The 20,809-nt window shown below is 48.6% G+C and overlaps 1 protein-coding gene across 16 annotated transcripts in view; it reads left to right on the top strand.

The window, feature by feature from the left end:
* The window catches only part of NPHP4 (nephrocystin 4), a 132,902-nt gene that overhangs the window by 47,634 nt on the left and 64,459 nt on the right, over window positions 1-20,809 (top strand). For all 16 annotated transcript variants that reach the window (XR_004275908.1, XM_032301060.1, XM_032301064.1 and 13 more), the window contains 3 exons: window positions 423-604; window positions 1,449-1,575; window positions 19,387-19,569. Coding sequence is in view for 15 of the 16 variants with exons in the window: in XM_032301060.1 (XP_032156951.1) it covers window positions 423-604; window positions 1,449-1,575; window positions 19,387-19,569 (492 nt within the window). In the remaining variant the exon portion in view is untranslated. The remainder of the gene's footprint in view (window positions 1-422; window positions 605-1,448; window positions 1,576-19,386; window positions 19,570-20,809) is intronic.

Genomic DNA, 20,809 nt, shown 5'->3' with positions numbered 1-20,809 from the left:
CTCCGGGAAAGTGGGCTCCGGGGAAGTGGGCTCCGGGGAAGTGGGCTGTGGGACCTTGGAGGAGTCTTGAAGGAGCCAAATATGAGTTTGCTGCATTTTGAGATGGTCAGCTTAAACTTGGAAAGCTAGTGTTGGGGTTTGGGGATCCCAAGGCATCTGAGGGTGTGCATTGCACTGAGAGGATCATGCTGTGTTGGAAATGCCAGAAACTACCTGGGCCATGCCCCAGGGCCAGTGGCTAGGGATTGGGTGCTGTATCTGTCATTTGCTTGGACTCATCTTGACTAAGCATCATCTGATCGGCAGTTACCTGCAACTTCTGTTCCGGTTTCTTCTCTCTGCTCACCTCTCCCAGGGGTTCTGGCGAGCTCCCTCTTCCCGTCTGTGCCAGGGCTCATTCCTTCTGCCTGTGCCTCTTCCAGGGATGTGGCCTGCTGGACAGTGGTGTCCTGGAGATCCTGGAGCGGCGCCTGCGTGTGGGTGTGCACAACGGTCTGGGCTTCGTGCAGAGGCCACAGGTGGTTGTGCTGGTACCTGAGATGGACGTGGCCTTGACGCGCTCAGCCAGCTTCAGCAGGAAAGTGGTCTCCTCTTCCAAGACCAGGTATTGCCTCCCAAGTCCCCAGGGCTGGGTGGGGGCATACAAGGGATCAGGATGAAATGAGGTCGTTTGGGCATGTCAAGTGTGGACTCACCCACGTACGAGTTCTTCCTTGTTCTCTTTCTGTCATCTTGCCAAGTTGTACCCATTAGGAACAAACCTTGGAATTGGAAGTTTGGAAAAAGCCTCCCCACACTTTGTTTTCCATTTGTGCTCTGACAGTTTTGGAGTTAGCATTATGGAGGCTTCCAGCTGTGGCTGCTGAGGGTCTGTGGAGGCCTTGCATGCTGCCTTCTAGACATGCTCTATGATTAGTTTCGCATAGGACAGAGAACAAGGGGGCAGCAAGACCTGCTGCTCTGTTTAATCTGGTGCTTCCCAAATCAGGTGTCACAGACATCACTGCAGGGCGACATGCCTTTCCTCTCTTATGGTGCCAGGCAGAGGCCAGCTGTCCTCTGCCGTGGGCCAGCCTTGAAGAAGGAGCCTCCATCTTCTGTGGCATTTCCTGGTAACTTGGCTGTATTAGGCCTGCAGGCAAGCTTTGGTGATTTGGAAAAGACTTGAGCAATGAGAGGCCGAGGAGGGAGGATTACTTGAGCTCAGGAGTTTGAGACCAGCCAGCCATGGCAGCATAGTGAGAGCCCCATCTCTTAAAAAAAAAAAAAAAAAAAGAAAAGAGCATTGGTTTGGGGAATTTCCACACCACTTGGAAGAGCACGAGGTGTTGCATGGTGGTTGTGTCCCCGACGGTGTCCTCTTGGCCCTTGGTGGCAGTATCAACGTGGACGTGGGAAAGATGGGAGCTGGAGCTCTAATGGGCCCCCGGTTTGTGTTTCTGACCCAGCTCTGGAAGCCAAGCTCTGGTTTTGAGAAGCCGCCTCCGCCTCCCGGAGATGGTCAGCCACCCCGCGTTTGCGGTCGTCTTCCAGCTGGAGTACGTGTTCAGCAGCCCTGCAGGAGTGGACGGCAATGTAAGAGCAGCCCTTTTGTGCTCCGTTTCCTCTGGCGATGAGCTCTGTGAGCTAAGGATAGATGTAGGTGCTCTTTCCATTAAAAACAGGCGTGATTATTATAAATACTAAGTACAAATCACTTCACTGACATTTACCAGCCTGTTGTAAGGAATGTTACAATGGATACAGACGAAATGGAAAGGGCAAAGAATGTGGGAAGGGGTTGGAGCTCCTGTGCCCTCCTGGGCACCGCCCTTTGGGCGCCTCTGTGGGTTCGGCTGTCCAGAAGCTCTCTGAAGCCAGTCCTTTTGGGTTTTTATGGAAACTTCATTATGTAGACGTGATTGATTAAACATTGACCATTGATGATAAACGTGACCTTCAGTCCCTCTTCTCCCCCTGCCTTATTCTTTCTGTGAGCAGCCCTATCCTGAAGCCACCTGGGGGCTACCCACCACGGCCATCTCATTAGCACACAAAAGATAGCACTTTGGAAATTCCAAGGATTTCAGGAGTTGTATACCAGGAAACTGGATGAAGACCAAATATATATTTCACAAATCATATACATTCTGCTGGCTGGGAGTAATTAATATGTCAGTAAGTTTCATATATCATAATAGCATTAATTCCTGATTATCGAATTGGTAATTATTTTGAAAAATGAGGCCATTTTAATGTATTTCTACTTAAGCGTGGTAAAGCTTGAATTTGCACAAGTTAGAGATGGTTTCTCATAGGGAACTTTATATATACCTATATAATACTAAGAGTAAGATTTTATAGGTTCAGTTGAAAGAAATAAAATATGTGGACATCATTTACGTCATTAATGTAGATTCTTTGAAAAACCCAAATCCTGCTACTCTTAAGATTTAGTTTTCTGTTTGAAAAAGCCAATCCTGTATTCTGCCTTATCCAGGGGCGTGTGTTCCAAGACCCCAGTGGGTGCCTGAAATCTCTATAGTACTGAACCCTACGCAGTACATACTAGGTATTTTCTTGCATATACATACCTGTGATACAGTTCATAAATTAGGTACAGTAAGAGATCAGACAACAATAACGTAATAAAATAGAACAGTTATCATAATATACAGTAACGAAATTGAATGTATCTGTCTCTTTCTCTACCTCTCAACTGCAATGAGTGGGTAGTGCCTACTGTGCAGATACGTGGGATGGAGGTGTGACTCACGTTCTGGGTGGGACAGTGCCAGATCTTATCACACTGCTCAGAGTGGTGCACAGTTTAGGACTTACAGGTTGCTTTCTTCTGGAGTTTTCTATTTAATATTTTCAGACCAAGGTTGACTGAGGGTCACTGAAACTGCAGATTGGGGCACTTCTGAATCATTTTAACAAGTAAGTTAGAAGCCAAAAAATGGCTGACAGGACCTCTTCCATGGCGATCTGCCCTGATCTGGCCTGCCATCGTCACTGGGCAGCTCTGTCAGGAACAGCCTGAGAAGGAGCATGAGATGCTGAGGACGGTCTTGGGCTGTGCCTCAGGCCAGAGAGCAGGGTGTTGGGGTGTCGCTGCCATCTGATATCTCTGATCTCTTGGGCAGCGGCGAGCTGACTGGCCATTGTCCACACCTCTAGTACCTGCAATTCCGAGTCCTAATTAGGTACAGACATCCAGAGGTGCCAAGTGTTCTGTGGCCTGATGCAGTCACAGTCATTTAATGAAACTGCTGTTCCAGTTCTGCTTTCTTTACCTACGAACAGAACTTTCAGCTAAAATGCCGCGCTGTGTGTGCATACCCTTGGGTGGGAGGGGCTCTCTAGGGTGGGTGTGGCTCATGGAGAGGGATGGGGCTGCCAGGGCTGGGGAGTGAGCCGAGGAAAAAGGGCCTCAGGGTGCCCTGGCAGCACCCGATGCTTGATGTGTGGTGCCCAGGGGCTGTGGGGGGAGGTGGGGAGGAGGAGGCGGCCTGGCGTCTCACTCACAGTGTCTTCTAGAGAGTGTTGATTGTAATTTACTTGTGATTATGGCGTTTGTATGCCGAAACCAAGATGTCTTAAGTGACACTTTATTTCTTTTTAACCCTCATCTGAAACTCCTGACAGCAGGTGGTTTCGATGGTGGCCACTTCATGGGCGTCTGGAGCGCGGGTGCTGGTGAGGCTGTGGAACCACTCATTGTCTCTTTTTTTTTTTTTTTTTTTTTTGAGTCCTTCTTGCTCTGTCATCCCTCAGTGGTGTGATCTTGGCTCACTGCAATGTCTGCCTCCCGAGTTCAATCTGTTCTCGTGCCTCAGTCGCCTGAGTAGCTGGGATTACAGGCACACACCACCACGCCCGGCTAATTTTGTGTTTTTAGTAGAGATGGGGTTTCCCCATGTTGGTCAGGCAGGTCTCAAACTTCTGCCGTCAAATGATCTGCCCTCCTCAGCCTCCCCAAGTGCTGGGCTTACAGGCATGAGCTGCCATGCCTGGCTGTCATCGGTGCTTTCTGATGTTGGTCGATTGTAACTCGGAATATTGGACTCCACTTTACTGTCATCATTGCACTTTGCTGGGTGGAATCTGGAATGGAAACGTTGCAGTGCATGAAATGGCCTTCCACACTTGCTCGCTCTGCGGAACCACTGGAAGCGGGTTCATCATCCAGCGGGTGAAACTGGAATTGAGCGGGACATAGGAGGAGAAAAGCACAATGGCGGGGCCGTCTGCATGGCGGTGGCGGTGGGAGAGGAGCCCAGGGCGGGCCAGGCGGGGCCCTCCCACCTCAGCCACCCTGTCCTCGGCAGCGTCTCCCAGAGCACCCTGCTTCTGCTGGGCGGGGATTTTTCAGTGTGGTCATGCCTTCCGCTGTGGCGTCTTCCTGCTTGTCTTTGGTGAGGACCCCGCGTCTTGGAAGCTGCATGCGCAGCTGAGAGCAGGCAGGCTGGTGCGATGAGCCCCGTGGAGCTTCCCCGGCTGCCAGCTCCCTGGACGATCTGCTTCTGTACCCTCTCCCACAGGCTGTTTTGAATTATTCTGAAACAAATTCCAGGCATAATTGTATTTCATCTGTAAACATTTTGGCATGTACATTTCTTTTTGTAAAAAAACTTTATTATGGAAAATTTCAAAGCTAAAGGTGGAGACGCATGTGGTGCGGTCCCCGCACCCATCCCCAGCCCCCTGTTTACCGCTCGTGTCTCATCTCTTTCTCCCGTCCCATTCCACCTGGGTTATTGAAGGTAACCTAGATGTAATAATCCTAGACATTGTGTCCTTTCATCTACAAATGGCTCGCCACGCTCTCAAAAAGACAGAGCTTCGGAGTGTCACTGACCATCATCATCACACCTAACCCTGAATACATTCTCAGTGTCATCACACATCCGGTCGGCCCGGGTGTAAATGTTTTAAGTATTTTACTTAATCAGAAACGGACAAAGCCTGGCAGTGTACTTTCCTCTGAAAAATGATGTGGGACAGATGTCTTCCTGTGTAAGCTGGGCAACCTGTCTGTTCCCTGGCAGTGGCTTCCTCATGTCGCCCCTGACTCAAGGATCTGTTCTCCCTATGGCCTTGCTGCATTCCTCACACATTCCTGTTGCCGGGAGAGCCAGAGCGCACCAGGCTGTTGGCAGTTGCTTCACGTGACCTCGTGCATCAGATCAGAAGGTAAAAGCCACGGGGTCCTGGGGCCCTTTCTGGAAGGATTCACCTGTAAATGGTATGCACAGATGAGAAGGAGGCCACCTGGGCTGATGAGAACGTGGGACAAATGCCGTGTTCAGGTCACAAGCAGGCACCAGAGTCTGTGTGCATTCTTTTGGCCCTTACTATTTGGTAGTCATTGGAAACCAACTAGGAACAAAAATTTTGTGAAGACACACTCATTGATTTTAATCTACTGTTACATTTTTGCATTTTTTTATTCAAAGCATCTAAAACCTTTTCACTGTAATTTATGTTTGGGTTTGCTGTGAAGAAGCTAAAGAAACTACCAAAGAAGTGGTCCCTCCTGTCCAGACCACTTTCTTCCCAGGATCCTGGGGCAGCGTGACGTCATTTGACTGCCACAGTGCTGCGTCTTCTCAAATGCTGTGTGCATGCCAGTGTGGGCTCTGGAAACGTTTGCTGACTGAATGAGTGATGGAGCAAACTCCCTCTAACGTGAGCATGAAATACAGCAGGTCCAGACCTGCAAAAAGCACCAGCCTAGAGTCTTGGCTGCGTTTTGTGTCTGAAGAAGCGGGCATCCTCTTGGGGCCTCGGGTGAATACAGTCCTTTCCTGCGGGTCACATGACAATAATCCTCTTCCCAAATCTCTAAGGGCTGAAGATCTGACTGATTTATTGTTTTTTTTTTTTTTTTTTTTTTTTTTTTTTTTGAGACAGAGTTTTGCTCTTGTTACCCAGGCTGGAGTGCAATGGCGCGATCTCGGCTCACCGCAATCTCTGCCTCCTGGGTTCAGGCAATTCTCCTGCCCCAGCCTCCTGAGTCGCTGGGATTACAGGCACACGCCACCATGCCCAGCTAATTTTTTGTAGTTTTAGTAGAGACGGGGTTTCACCATGTTGACCAGGATGGTCTCGATCTCTTGACCTCGTGATCCACCTGCCTCGGCCTCCCACAGTGCTGGGATTACAGGCTTGAGCCACCGCGCCCGGCCTGATTTATTGTTTATGTATTAACTCATATCCTTTGAAATAAATGTGTTTAACAAAAATTGGAGTGCTGCTCGAGGTGCCCAGGACCCCACAGTGGCTTTTGAATTTTCTGTACTTAGAGCATGGTTCATTCTGAAAATTATATCCATTTAAATTTACTAAAACTTGGAAATGTAGATATCTTGAGGGTTTTCTTGAGACCTTTCAAAATAATACTGACTCTATCCCCTGGAGCAGAGCGTGTGTCCCAGCAGAGTCCCCACGCTCGATGCCATGCAGAACGTGGCCATGTCTGTGTCCACTGCAGCCTGAGGCTTTCCTGTCAAAGGTGCCCCAGAGCCGGCCACGCTGAGCTGTCTGTGTAGGTGACCATGAACAGTATACACTTGAGGTTGCTAAAGAGAGGAGACCATCGTGCTGGGTCTTCCTCTGTTTTGTCCTGAATGTGGGGCTGCTTTTACCGGTTTAAGAAAGGTACTGACTCACTTTATAGAAATTGTTTTTTGATTTGTCTGAATTTTTATTTTTTTACTGCAGTGAAATTCACAAAGCATGAAACAATGTTGGAGTGTAATTTAGTGTTTTTTTTTTTTTTTTTTAAATGGAGTCCTTGTTGCATTTCATTTTTTAATTTTTTATTATTACTATTTTTTAAATGAAATCCTTGTTGAACTTGGCGGTGTCTTGATGAGTTTTGAAGTAAGGCTTTCTTTGTCTCCATCACCGCCTTGGTTTAGCTTAGTTCTGCTGGGCGCCAAGTCTTGGAAGCCGCAGGTCTTCGTCTCACCTTGATTTTGGCCCTGCGGTGGCAGCACGTCGCTGGGTGCTTCTCACAGTGACAGCTGCTCCCTGCTCAGTCTCTGCTGTGGTGCGGGGCTGCGGCTCATCACTCCTGTTGGAACTGTCTTCAGGAGGCCCAGGCCTGGATGAAGCCTTGGGAGAGGACCGTCCTATCTCACTTGTTTGCAGTTCCTTCTGCACCACTGACTCTGCAAGTCTTGGGTTAAACGTGGAGCTGCTCCTCCTCTTTTGTTTAGTGATGAGGTTTGTGGGCAGTGGCCTGCACGGGTCAACATGCTTCTGCAATGTGTTCTGTTCCGCGGATGCTTGGAGGTTTTCACTTTGGGAACCTGAAGGTTTCTTGCCTTTAGTTGATTCCGGGACCTCACACGGCTTCAGGGAGTGACCTGCAGGGATCACCCTGTTCCGTGTTGAATCTAGCCATGCTCTGTGGCTGCGGGCGTGACTTACAGGGCTGTGCACCCAGCAGAACCCATCCTCCTACAGACATCTGGAAGTGCCGCCTTCCTGCCCAGCCCACGTGCTTCGTGGGTGAGCATCTCCTGCCATGCAGTCAGAAACAGCTGAGGACCCCACATCTGGAAGCGAGTTGGGGAGTGATTTTAGGAGCAGGTCACAAAGAACCCTGTGTTAGGGTTCCCTGGAGGGACAGAACGAATAGATAGATTTATGCATTCACAGGGGGGTTGGCTAAGTATTAACTTGCACCATCACAAGGTCTCACTAAGTAAGCTGTCTGCAGGTTGGGCAGCAAGGAGAGCCAGTCCGCTTGTCAAAACTGAAGAACCTGGAGTCCGATGGTCGCATGAAGGAAGCATCCAGCACGGGCAAAGGTGTAGGCTAGGAAGCTAGGCCAGTTTCGCCTTTTCATGTTTTTCTGACTGCTTTATGTTCGCTGGCAGCTGATTAGATGGTGCCCACTAGATTAAGGGTGGGTCTGCCTTTCCCAGCCCCCCCGATTCAACTGTTCATCTCCTTTGGCAGCACCCTCACAGACACACCCAGGATCAACACTTCTGCATCCTTCAGTCCAATCAAGACACTCAGTATTAACCACCACAAACCCATCCCCTGCTGAGTGGCCCGCTTCATGCGTGTGTGCACAGCTGGGAGGATGGGTTAGTTGAGACTCTTTCATTACTGGAAACCGAAGCCTGGCTGACTCCAGCAGAAGCAGTGACAGGGATCAGTTGGGTCTCATGCCTGGTAAGGGGCAGAGGGGTTTGGTGTCAGGGTGTCAGGCACTTCAGGGGCCCAGCTCTTGTTTTTTTTTTTTTTTTCAAGTAGAATTTGCATATGTGACCTTCATAGGGCTCAGCATACATTTTGTGAGTTCTTGTTCCTGTGTGGCCACCGCTGCCATCAAGATACAGAACTCCTCAGCATTTTGGGAAGGCGCCTGTCCCTTTCAGCAAAGGCTGGCTTGGTTTCTCCCAGCACTTTATTCGCTTCCTGTGCCCTCTGTAACAAATCGCCACAAACTTGGTGGCTCAAAGCAACAGAAATGTATTCTCTCAAGTTCTGGGGGCCGGAAGTCACGTCACCGGGCTGAGTGCGAGGTGTCGGCAGGGGTGTGCTTCCTGCGGAGGCTCCAGGGAGAATCTGTTCCTTGCCTCTTTCAGCCGTGGGCACGTCGCTCGCCTGCAAGGTCAACATCTTGGAATCTCTGGGCTCCGGCTCTGTGTCATCCTGTCCTCTGCGTGTCTGTCCCAGATCTCCCTCTGCCTCTCATGATCATGAGGATGCTCGTGATGGCACTGAGGGCCTGCCCACCTGTCTGGGTCAGTGTTCTCTTCTCAAGATTCAACTTCGTTGCACCCAGAAAGACCATCTTTCCTTACAGAGTACAATTTCCAGGGTCCAGGGATGAGGACATGATGTCTTGGGGGGCATCGTTCAGCCTGCTGCAGCCACGGCGCAGTTCCCCTGCTCTTGGGCTTCCCTGGAGCGAAGAACACAGAGCGGGCCCCAGGGCCACCTCCCATCAGCACAGCGGCTGGGGCTCATCCGTGCGGCTCATCTGTTTCTCTTGCTGAGTTTTCTGTGGTGTGGATTTGCTTCCTCGTTCTCCGGGGCTAGACTACCTCAGTTGATGAATAAAGCAGTCGGGACATTGTTGGGCAAATCTTTTTATGAACGTTTTTTCACTTCTCTTTGGTGAACACATGGCGCAGAGCCACTAGGTCGCAGGGCGGTTAAATGGCATCATTCTAAGATGTGCCGGTCTTTCCAGGCAGGCGGGCCAGCACCACCAGAGGGTTACAGTGGAGCTGCATCCTCACCCGCCTCTGGTTTTGTCCTTTATTTTAGACGTGCTGATGGGTGCGAAGTGACTTCCGTGGCTTCAGTCTGCATTTCCTCCATGACTGCTGTGTTTAGTACTTGCCCATGAGTTTGCTGGCCCTTCATAATCTTCCTTGGTGAAGTGGCCTTTCCCTTGGCTTGCCCATTTTCATATTGGGTCATTTGTCTTTTTATTATCGAGAAGGAGTTTTAAAAAAAATATATTTTGGATACAAATACTGTGCTGCATTTTCGTATTGTGTATTTTTTCATAATCTGTGGCTTGCTTCATCTTATTAGCATTGTAAAAAAGTGGCTTAGTAGGACTTTATTTCTTTTAAAACTTTTTACTTGGAAATAATTTCAAACTTATGGACAAGATGTAGAAAGACAAGGAGCGCTGGGTCACTCTTGATCCAGGTTCACTGGTGGCCACCATGGGCCCTGCTGCTTTATGTGCACCTGCTCTCATGCTCCCTTCCTCCCTCTGTGTGTGCACATGTGTAGATGCACACATTTTTCTGAACCATTTGTGAGTAAATTGCAGATATCATAGTCTTGACCCTTAATGCGGCTTCAGTGAGTGTTTCTCAAGATGAAGGATATTCTTCCATAACCACCTACAGTTGTCAACTGCAGTTCATTTAACGCTGAATCAGTACTTTAACCTCCTGCCCGTGTTCCAGGTCTGTTGAACTGATCCATGCCTGTCCTCGAAGGCCTTTTCCTCCAGTACAGCATCCAGTTCAGGATCATGTCTCGTGTCTGGTTTCTGTGTCTCTTTAGCCTCCTTAAGTCTGGAACAGTTCCTCAGCTTTTTTTTTTGTCATTTATGATTTTATTTTTAATATTTTAGCCTCCCTTTTTTAAAAAACATTTTAACACGAACGTCCCTTGGGTTCATCTGATGCTTCCTCATGGTCGGAGTCAGGTTGTGCCTTCCCGGGGCGGTACGTGGGAGCAAGGGGCTGTCCTTGCGGCCATCCCACATTCAGACGTGCATGTGTCCGTCCTGGGCGAGGTTGGTTGTGGTGCTCTTCGGTGATATCGCCACTGTAGAGTTACCATTTTTTCTCCTTGCAGCTAATAAGCGATCTGTGGGGAGACTCTGAGACCACACAGTTATCTGCTCCTCATCTGAGTGCCCCCTTGGGTTGGCATTATTTATGCTTGGCAGTCATGCCCAGGCATCCTAAAGGGCTTTCTCACTTTACAGTGTGGATGTACCGAGGTTTGTTCCACCAGGTTCCTATGTTCGGGTATTTGAATCGTTTCCAAGACTTCTCAGGGATGGATGCCTCTGAGATGAACGGTCCTGCATGTGCACTTCCGTACTGTGGGAGCTGAATCTCCAGGGTGAGTTCCCAGCACTGGGCTTGCTGGGTCAAGGGTAAGTGGGTAGATTGTCTTGTCAGATACTGTCCCATTTCCCTCCAGAGGGGCTGGAGATCTTGTTCTGTTCCTGCTGGCAGTATATTAATTAGGGTGCCTGCCCCCTACTGCCTCACCGTTGGTCTTTGTCATCCAGATTTTGAATTCTGTTCATCTGATGGGTGAGAAATGGAATCACAGGGTAGTTTTAACTTATGTCTTTCTGATTATGAGTGGAGTAGAACATGTTTTCATACGTTATGAGTTGTCTACTTATTTTGCCCATTTTTCTATAGAGTTTTTGCATTTTTCATCAAGTGTTAAAAGTTCTTTGTATATTAAGGGTATTTGCTCTTTATCTGTGATCAATAGTGCAGATATTTTCACCCCATTTTGTCATTTGTCTTTTTGTTTTTTTTCTGGCTGTGTAAACATTAGATCTTTTAATGTAGCCAAACAGATCGGTTCTTTCTTATATTGTATCTGGATTATTGAGTCAGAGGGAAAAAGCCTTTCTTCACTCCCCAGTTGTAAAGGAATTCACTCGTGTGTTCTTGTGCAGTGTTTCTCCTGTCTTTTTTTTTTTTCTTAAATGTCTAGATCTCTTGTCTGTTGTGTGAGGGATGGATCTGATTTTATCTTTTCCCAGTGGCCATCTGGTCCCACTAGCACTTACTCAGAAGTCCCCCTTTGCCACAGTGACTTAAGGTCCATCTTCATCACACACTCTGTCTCTGTGGTTAGCACATCTGTGTCTGGACTTTCACTCTATTTCATGGGCTGTCCTGTACCATGTACCATGGCCATACTGTTTTAATCTTTGAGGCTCTGTTGTGTGTTTTAGCATTTGGCAAGTTCAGCGTTTCTTTTCCTTCCTTTTCTAGCTTTTCTTGCATGTTTATTTTTCTGGATGAACTTTAGTATCAAGAGGTCTAGCTCCATAAAAATGCTGATTGACATTTTAAAAATTGGGATTGCAGTAAATTTATGATTGAATTTAAGAGATAATTTTACGTCTTACGGATGTTTAGTTGCCCTAACCAAGAATGGGCTGTCTTTCCATTTGTTCTTGTCTACTTTTGTGTCTTTCAGGAGTGATTTAAAAAATGATTTTACATGAAAAAAAAAGAAAAAATGGTTTGACAATGTAGATTTTTAACAGTTCTTACTACATTTTTTCATAGGTATTTAATTTTTTTGCTGCTGTTGTAAATGGGATGTTTTCTTTCATTATATTATCTAAATTACCACTGTGTTTTTTTTTTTTTGTTTTCGTGGACAGTCATTATTATTATTTAAATTATTTTACCAGCATTTTATATAGCTCTTATTATATGCCACATGCTGTCTTTAAAATTAAACTTTGTATTTTGAGGTAATCATAGATTCATACTGCAGTTGTGAAGAGTAAAGCAGGGAGATCTGTGTCCCCTTTCCTTGGTTGCTCCAGTCTTAGTCTGTTTTCTGCTGCTGTAACAGAAAACCACAGACTGGGTCATTTATGGTGAATAGAATTTATTGGCTCATGGTTCTGGAGGATGGGAAGTCCAAGATCAAGGTGCCGGCATCTGGCAAGGGCCTTCTTGTTGTGTCACTCCCTGGGGAAAGGGCAAAGAGAGGGTGAGAGAGAAAGGGGGGCCGAACTGACCCTTGTATAAGGGGTCCACTCCCGAGATAGTAGCATTCATCCATTCACTCCACCCTCACGGCCTCACCACCTCTCATGAGGCTCCACCTCCCAACACTGGTGCCTTGGGGATTAAATTTCTAACACATGCCTTTTGGGGGACGTGTTCAAACTGTCGCACCCCAAATGTTGCACTCTCTTTTGATGAGCATTAGTTCTGATTTGAAATCTAGCTGGCCAGCTTTTTCTTGCACGTGCAGTGCTTTCTAAGTCCTTTCTGCCCGTCCCAGGGCACGCAGCTCTTCTCCGTCCCTCTGCGGGCCCCACCTCATCCTCTGGCATCCTCCTCCCTCCTTCTGTGCCCTGGGGTCCCAGTGGGGATGTGGCTGTGGACAGCATTGGGCTGTGGACAGCATTGGAAGAAAGCTTCCTGCTCCCAGGGTCCCTAGATCCGAGCTCATAGACACCCGATCTCACAGTGGGCCCGGGGCCAGCCTCACGTGGGCCCCTTTCCTGGCATAGTCACTGGCATTGTCATTTGGTTATTATAAAGGGGGGTTTCCTGTTGCCCTGCTGTGTGGTTGAGCTGGGGGTTGCTGCCTGGAGCCAGGCCTCGTGGAAGGTCAGTGCCCATTGCAACAGATGCTGGCCCCTGAATCTGAGCCCAGTGGTCATTGGCCCTGTGAGACACAGTGAGGGCAGGGAAGGAAGTGGAGCTGGGGTGAGAAGGGGAGGCCCTGTGGTGCCCACGTGCCTGCCACTGGCCCCAGAGTAGGCTCAGATGGCAGAGAGCTTCACACCTGCTCAACCCAGGCCCCGCAGTGCCCACGTGCCCCCTGCTGAGCCCCAGACTGCTCCAGAGGGCGGGGAGCTGCACACCTGCCCAACCCAGGCCATGGCTCCAAATGTGTGACAGTTTTGCTGTTGCTTCTTTTAGTCATTCTCAAGTTGATGCCTGTTTTGCAGAGGACCTAGATTTGATGAACCCGTTAGCCTGTGTGAAGCGCTCCATCAGCTTATGGGCATTTCTTTAAAACCAGACCTCAGTGTTTTCATTATTCATGTATGTTTTGAAAAATAATTGCTGCATTTAGTAGAGTAAAATGAAAAGGTTGCCTGTTAGCCCCTTTCCAGTTTGCCCTGAGAACACTGTGGCGGCACCTGTGGCTGCAGTGATTTTTCCTAAGGTCGTTGTGCCGTGAAGTATTTCACTTTTATGATTATTTTCACATCACTCCAGAATATTGACTTTGGAAACAGAAGACATCATTCTATTTATAGCATTCTGTGTTTAGTAGTGGTATTTCCATTTACAAAATACAGTAATTTTCCATCACTGGAAATGTCAAATCCTAGAAAACACAGCTTTCCTACGGGTGATGGTAACATCATTCTCGAACTGTTGTTGGCTGAAGATTTGTTTGATGAATCCGATTTTTCCAAAATAGACAATTCTGATGATTCAGACAATTCTGATGTTCTGTGTAGAAATAATTCCAAGAACAGTTTTTATATTTTATTATCACATTGAAAATCAGATTTGCTTCAGCCTTAAAGAGCGTGCTTATGTAAAATTAAATGAGTGCTGGCAGCCAGCTGCACTTTGTTTTCGGGAAAAGGGTTAAATGTCACTGGCTTTTAAATGGCAGTGCTCTGCCTGTGCCATAGCGGGTGGAGGAGAGGACTTTAACCGCCGGCGGTTAGGTTTCCTCTCCCGCAGGAGTGCCTGGGAGCCACTGCTGGGTTTGCTCTCCATCTCTTTTGGACTCGGTTCCGCATGTCCCGGATCCGCATGTCCTGGACCCATTTTGAGGACTGAATAATTTCAGGTTGATGGCACCTGGCTTGTGAACCTCTGCTGTTGCTGGCAGTGGCTGTGCCTGTGTTGTGACCTCAGAGCTCCCGGTTCTTTCTGCTTCTTGGCGAGGAGGGAGAGGTGCCAGCATGGCCTGGCTGCCTGACTGTTGCCCCCAACTCTTCACCTGGTGGGGCTGCATCTCTCAGGTCCTGTGAAGCTTGTCTCAAGGGCCAGAAGCCCCGTGTCCTTGAGGGAGAATGCTGCCCAGTGGGCAAGTCATCGGGAAGGACTTGCCCTCCGCCTGCAGCCTGAGCTCTGACTTCCGGAGCCGCCTGTGCCTGTGTGATCATGCCACTGGGGGACACCTGGCTCCACTTCTGAGGATGCTCCAGCATCTGTGCCTCCTGCCGTGTGCGGCTCGTTGCTCTGTTTCCTGTGCCTGCGTGGTGGTCATTTCACAGGACGGGAGCTGGTGCACGGGGTGGATGGCGCCTGCGAGGGGTCAGCCCTGTCCCCACCGTGGCTCTCACACCACATGAGTGTGACTGCGCTTGTTCCCAGTCCAGGACCTGAGCTGTTTTCTCCACAGTTACCTTGGGCCTCCGTGTCTCCTTTGCCTGCGGAATTATATACCTAAATTTCTCTCTTTTCTTTCTTTCCTCTGTGATTTGTGTGATTCTGGGAACATTCAGAGATGTTTTAATGCAGTAGTTTGTGTTTTTAAAATTTGTCCTCAGCCAAGTGCCACATGTTACGCCCATCGAGGTGGCAGTTCCCCTGGGCATAGCTCTGTTTGGAAACGGCCTCACAGCACTCGGAGCCCGAATACACTGCTTGGCAGGGCACCACACCCGGTAATTGCCCAGAGAGTGGCCACCATCCCCATCAGCTGTGCATTCCCAGACCCTGGGGCTGGAGGTCCCAGCAGAACTAGGCCCAGGGCTAGAGGCCGGGTGCCCAGGCAGGAGTGAAAAGGTCTCCCTGAAAATCTAAAGAAAATGAAGCTCATGAAGTAATGTGATGTTTTCACCTTTGTCTAAGTGAGTTCAAGTTGATCTGAGGACAGAAGGCATCAAGGGCCTGTATGACCTTCCAGTGGCTGCTGTGACAAAGTGCCACACCCTCCATGGCTCAAAGCAACAGAAATGTGTGCTCTCACAGCTCTGAGGCCACAGCTCCACAATCTGCTCTGCTGGCAATGCCCAGGTATGATAGGGCTGAGTTCCTCCTGGGAAACCCCCAGGTAGAGCGGGGCCAAGCTCCTTCCTTGGAGACTCTGGGGGATGGGGCCTCCCTGCCTCTTGTTGGTTTTGGGGCTCCTAGCTGTCCTTGGCTTGTGGCCACATTACTCCGTTCTCTGCTGCCTTGTCACATGGCGTCTGTCTCCGTTGCAAGTCTCTCTCTCCTCTGCCCCTACAAGGATGCTTGCCATAGGAGTTAGGGCCGGTCTGGGTAATGAAGGGTGATCTCATCCCCCAATACTGTGTTTAGTCACATCTGCAAAGACCCTTGTTTCCAATAAAGCCACAGACACAGTTTCCAGGGATTGGGCTGAGAGCATCTTTTTGGAGGTCACATTCAGCCCACCACAGGGCATCTGGTTTGTAGCATTTCCAAAGGCCAAGGGTCAGTTTTTTGGTCAAAGCAGGTGTGGCACTTCTGTTCCATGACACAACCTGGCTCACAGTCCACGTATATTCTTCTTTTGTCTTTTGTATATTGTGTATTTGTACTTTATATTTTGTGTTGTTACATTTAAAAAGTCTAAAGGGGCCGGTTGCGGTGGCTCACACCTGTAATCACAGCACTTTGGGAAGCCAACGTACGGGCCGATCACGAGGTCAAGAGATGGAGACCATCCTGGTCAACATGGTGAAACCCCATCTGTACTAAAAATACAAAAAAATTAGCTGGGTGTGGTGGCGGGCACCTGTAATCTCAGCTACTTGGGAGGCTGAGGCAGGAGAATCACTTGAACCTGGGAGGTGAAGGTTGCAGTGAGCCGAGATTGCGCCACTGCACTCCAGCCTGGGCGACAGTGAGACTCCCGTCTCAAAAAAAAAAAAAGTCTAAATGGGAGCAATTCAGTGTATTTGGGACTTTGTTTTTCTTTTCAGTTTGTGTGAGTTGAAACCCAAGCTGGGCAGGAAAAGAAGTGATGCAGTAGCGGATGTCATCTCAGGCACTGGAATCCGCAGGCAGCAGGGATGTTAGACCCACTCTCACTCTGCTTGTGCGCTTGGCCTTCTCTGCAGAGCCAGGCGTTTTTTGGGTGGTTCCTTTCTACGGGTCCCTCTGGGCTGGCAGTGAGCAAGTGTGGGCAAATACATGGCCACTGGTTTCCCACCAGGCCCCCGTTATCCTTTTGAAGTCTCAGAAAGTGATTAATAACTCGCCACACACATTTGTTGTTGTTGTTAAAGCTGTTAAACAAAAAAGTGAGGAAAAAAGGACGTTCATGTAACTGACCAATACTTTGCACAGAGGAGATCATCTGTTGATGGAGAACCAAAATGGACTGTGAAATTGGAAAATTAGATATTGGAATCACTTATTAGAAGTTGTACAAATAGCATGAAAGCGTGGATACATATTTTATTTTGTTTTTGATCCTGTAATAAACTTCTGTATTTTATGATCATAACTGTTTACAAAAGTAGTCTAGACATTGTTGAATCCTTATAGTGACAAGTTTTCCTAATACATTTATAGTAATTTGACTTTTTGTTGTTGTTGAGATGGAGTCTCACTCTGTCGCCCAGGCTGGAGTGCACTGGTGTGATCTTGGCTCCCTGAGCCTCGTCCTTCCAGGTTGAAGTGATTCTCTGCCTCAGCCTCTTGAGTAGCTGGGATTACAGGTGCCTGCCACCATGCCCAGCTGATTTTTGTATTTTCAGTAGAGATGGGATTTTACCATGTCGGCTACGCTGGTCTTGAACTCCTGACCTCAGGTGATCCACTCGCCTCGGCCTACCAAAGTGCTGGGATTACAGTCGTGAGCTACTGTGCCTGGCTGTAATTTGATTTTTAAAAAGCAGCGGAGTTATAATCACCATGTCATTGGTATGCTATAGTTGCTCAGCACTGTTTTATAATCTGTCATCAGCTAACTGGACAGGGAACAGGCAGACATTGTTTTTGTATTTGGCAAATGTTGAAAGTGTGGCTTGGAGTCATGTGCTTCCATGTCTTACTTTTCTGATTCTTTCTTTGTCCTTCCATGGTGTGGATTTTTTCTCACTGCATTGCCAGGGGCCAGCCAAATCCTTGCTCACCCAGTGACGGGGCGTGAATGTTACCATTTCCTGTCCCATGATCCAGAATTTTAGCTGCAACAGAGGGCTCTGCGGGAGTGGGTAGTTTGAGGTCCGATTGTGATGGGAAAAGAGATTAATGCGAAACAAGATGCTGATTCTCAATTTGTAGGATATAGCAGGACGGGATATCATCTGGCAGAAACAGTCTGGAAGAGGCTGACTTGGAAGAATCAAGAACTGTTTTTTTTTTCTTCTGTATTCAGATCTGTTCATGTATGAACTTGGCTGTGGGTTAGCCTAGTATAGACCAGGGGGCCGTCTGTGTCCAGATTCCAGAGGCCTTGTGTGCATGCATACGTACGGGATCTATGTGGGACCTGAGTGGAGTCTGGGCAGTGACATTGGTGTGGCTGTTCCCACTGGCATGTCCAGCCACATAAGCAAAGTTCGTTAGGACCCCTGGCCACCACCACTGGAGTCTTGCGTCCTCCTTGGCTCCTGGGCCAGCACAAGTTCGCGGATCCCCTGGGTATCTCTTTCTGGTGGATCCTGCGCTCTACCCATCCCAGGCACGGGGTGGGCTTCCATTCGTCACCAAGAGTGGGACGCGTCCTCCTTCCAGGCCACCCCCTCACTGTGACCATGGCTGTGTTTGTGACGCTGCCTGGGTTCACGCCCTCAGGCAGCAGTGTTAAGAGGGATACCCTTGGCTGCCTTAGCAAGCCCAGGACTGGGAGCAGTGGGCAGCCGCCCCATCTTACTTTCGTCGCCCCCAAAGGCTGCAGCCGTCTCTGTTAGCCGGGGTTGGGGAGAAGCCGCAAGAAGTGGAGCACTGTGTTCATGGCTCAGTCACCACCTCCTGCTTGGGGGTTGTTTCTTCTGCGCACGGGATACTGAGGCTGCAAGTCCTGGATGGAAGCAGGCTGCTGTCCCTCCTCCTTCTGGGGTGTTCCAGAGGCTTTGGTCTGGGCAGCACTCTGCAGCACTCACTGGTCAGTGCAGCTGTGCTCTTGGGAGTGGAAAGACTCTAACCAAGGGTCCCAGTCGGACCTGCTTTGCCTGTACCCCACGGGCCCCTGGCTGACGGTCAGCTTTCCTGGTGATGTATGCTCCACCCACCAGGGGAGCCTGCAGGATCTGCAGACAGGGCCTCGGTCCAGAGCTGATCGTCTCTGGAGACCTCTCCGGCAAGGTGGCTCTGCTGAACTTTGGGGTCGGAAAAAAGAAAAAAATTTGAGAAAAAAAAGAAAGTGGCAAACCGCAAGTCTCATTCCCCACCTGAGTGGGATTTTAGTCCTTGCCAAAGACTTGGAGTTCAGCTTTATTCGTACTTCTTTTTAAATAAATGGATGAAACTTTGTCATTTTGAAACTCTTTACTCAGTCAAGCCCTGAAACCATGTTTGTGAAAATGACTTTAACGTGGTTGTAACCCAAGGGTTTTCTTAGTGTCCTCATTCCTCCCATTTGGCCAGCCATGTAGAAGGAGAAAGAAGGAACAATGCCTAGAATTTGACCTGATTGAGTTCCCAGTTTCATGACAGCTGCATATATGAAATATTCTATTGTAAGCTGGAGCTTTGTGGAGAAAATATGTGCAAATAACCCTGAATTGAATATACATGTGCATTCTTTATTGTTTTACCAAGTTTCTGATTAGGAATTCCAAGTACTGTTCCTAGTATTCTCGTGATGGATTTGAGTTGGTGTTGGCAAGGTACAGAGTGTTTACAAACCTATGGAAAAATCCTTATGGGAACAGGGGGTCATAAAACAGTGCTGGTTTCCAAGGGGGAAGCCATCGCTACCTTGGGCCAGAAAAGGAGACCATGGGTGGGCAGGGTCCAGGTTGGGTTGGTGGGGTCACGTAACTGAGGTGTCTGCGCCTTACTGTCTGCACTGTGGAGGCCACGTCCTCCTCCTGCCCCAGTTCCTTTTGTAAAATGCAACTGACCGTCCCTGCCCCTTGCTACACTGAGCTCTAGTTGAATTTTACATGTGAGAAAGCACTGTTGATTTCCCCTCTCCAGGTGGCATCTGTGATAACTCATACATTGCTGTGCTTTGTTTTAATTCTAGGCAGCTTCGGCCACCTCTCTGTCCAAGCTGGCGTGCATGCACATGGTCCGCTGGGCTGTTTGGAACCCCTTGCTGGAAGCTGATTCTGGAAGGGTGACGCTGCCTCTGCAGGGCGGGATCCAGCCCAACCCCTCGCACTGTCTGGTCTACAAGGTCCCCTCAGCCAGCATGAGCTCTGAAGAGGTAAATTGTTAGGTATTTCTTGTGCTTCTCCGGTGAGCTTCTAGCAAGTTCATTCATTTTCAGAAGCAAAAGTTCACAAATACGTTTGCAGATGTTTCATTTACAGAATTTTTTCATGTCATGGGTATGCCTTTAAAAAGATTAGTATGACCTTTTTATGTAAACCTGCCGAGGCCATCTTTATTGTGGCTTTTATCCCTGTTCGCATACTGACTTCCCGGGATGACTTGGCGAACCTCCAGCTGACGTGTACACACCTTGCAGCGAGATTCATTTCTGTGCCATGTGCGTTTGGCGCATTGGAGCTTGGGCTTTGCGTGGCCTTTGCCGGTGGGTATTTTGGTGGACGAGTGCTGAGGTGGGAGCCAGTTCTGGGTTCCAGCCCTGGCTTATCTTTGTGACTTATCGCTAATGCTTCCTGGACCTCAGGTGTGTACAAAGGGGTAGGACCACAGCAGAGACTCTCAGGTTTTTTAAAAAATTCTGAAATGAAATGTTCTCTGCACCCCAATTTAAGAAGTAAAGAAAAGTAGAGCAGAGTGGGGTTGAAGCATGTGTAAGGGTCCCACCCCCAGCCTTCTTGGCCCCATTGGTGGCCTTGGAGGATGGTTAGTGGTGACCCAGGGCACCACAGACGCAGTGCAAATCCCTGCTCTGCAGATGGCTGGAGTCCAGTGGGCTCTCCGAGGCGTGGCGGCATTTCTGCTGGGGTCTGCTCTTTGGCTTTCTCTCACCTTCCTCAAACATGTCATTTCAGCAGTGCCAGCAGGAGCTTTTTAGTATTCAGGTGTCTCATTTTTCTAGGGTAACAGGACTGTGCCTGTTATTTCAGTTTGTCAACTCAGTGCTGACTCCAGTGACAGATAATGTGTTCAGTGTTGTTATTTATGATTTGGGTAATGCTTGGGAGACCTGAATAAGAGAACAGCTGATTGTGCAGCTTTTCTTCCTATAAGGAATGTCTCTCCTGATGGGACCATATTTTGCTGCACTCCCACATGGTCTAGTTTGAGCCCTTATTATAAAATTGCTGTTAGAAATCCTGAAGCCGTTACCATCTTCCCCTCCATGCCACTCCCACGTCCTCGCCTCCCTCCTGGTCTCTTCTCTTCTCTTCTCTTTCTCCTTGTCTCCACTCCTCCCCTCTCCTCCCATTTGGATAAGTACATAAATAAATATTTATTCTGTTTATTTTAGGTCTATAATGCCATCAAATTGCCCTTACTTTTTAAATGTGTAA

Source organism: Sapajus apella, unplaced genomic scaffold (genome assembly GCF_009761245.1).
Source record: "Sapajus apella isolate SASKATOON/1434 unplaced genomic scaffold, GSC_monkey_1.0 scaffold43, whole genome shotgun sequence".
Classification (NCBI taxonomy): domain Eukaryota; kingdom Metazoa; phylum Chordata; class Mammalia; order Primates; family Cebidae; genus Sapajus; species Sapajus apella.
The sequence above is the reverse complement of the archived record's forward strand: the minus strand, read 5'-3'. Positions and strand labels throughout refer to the sequence as shown.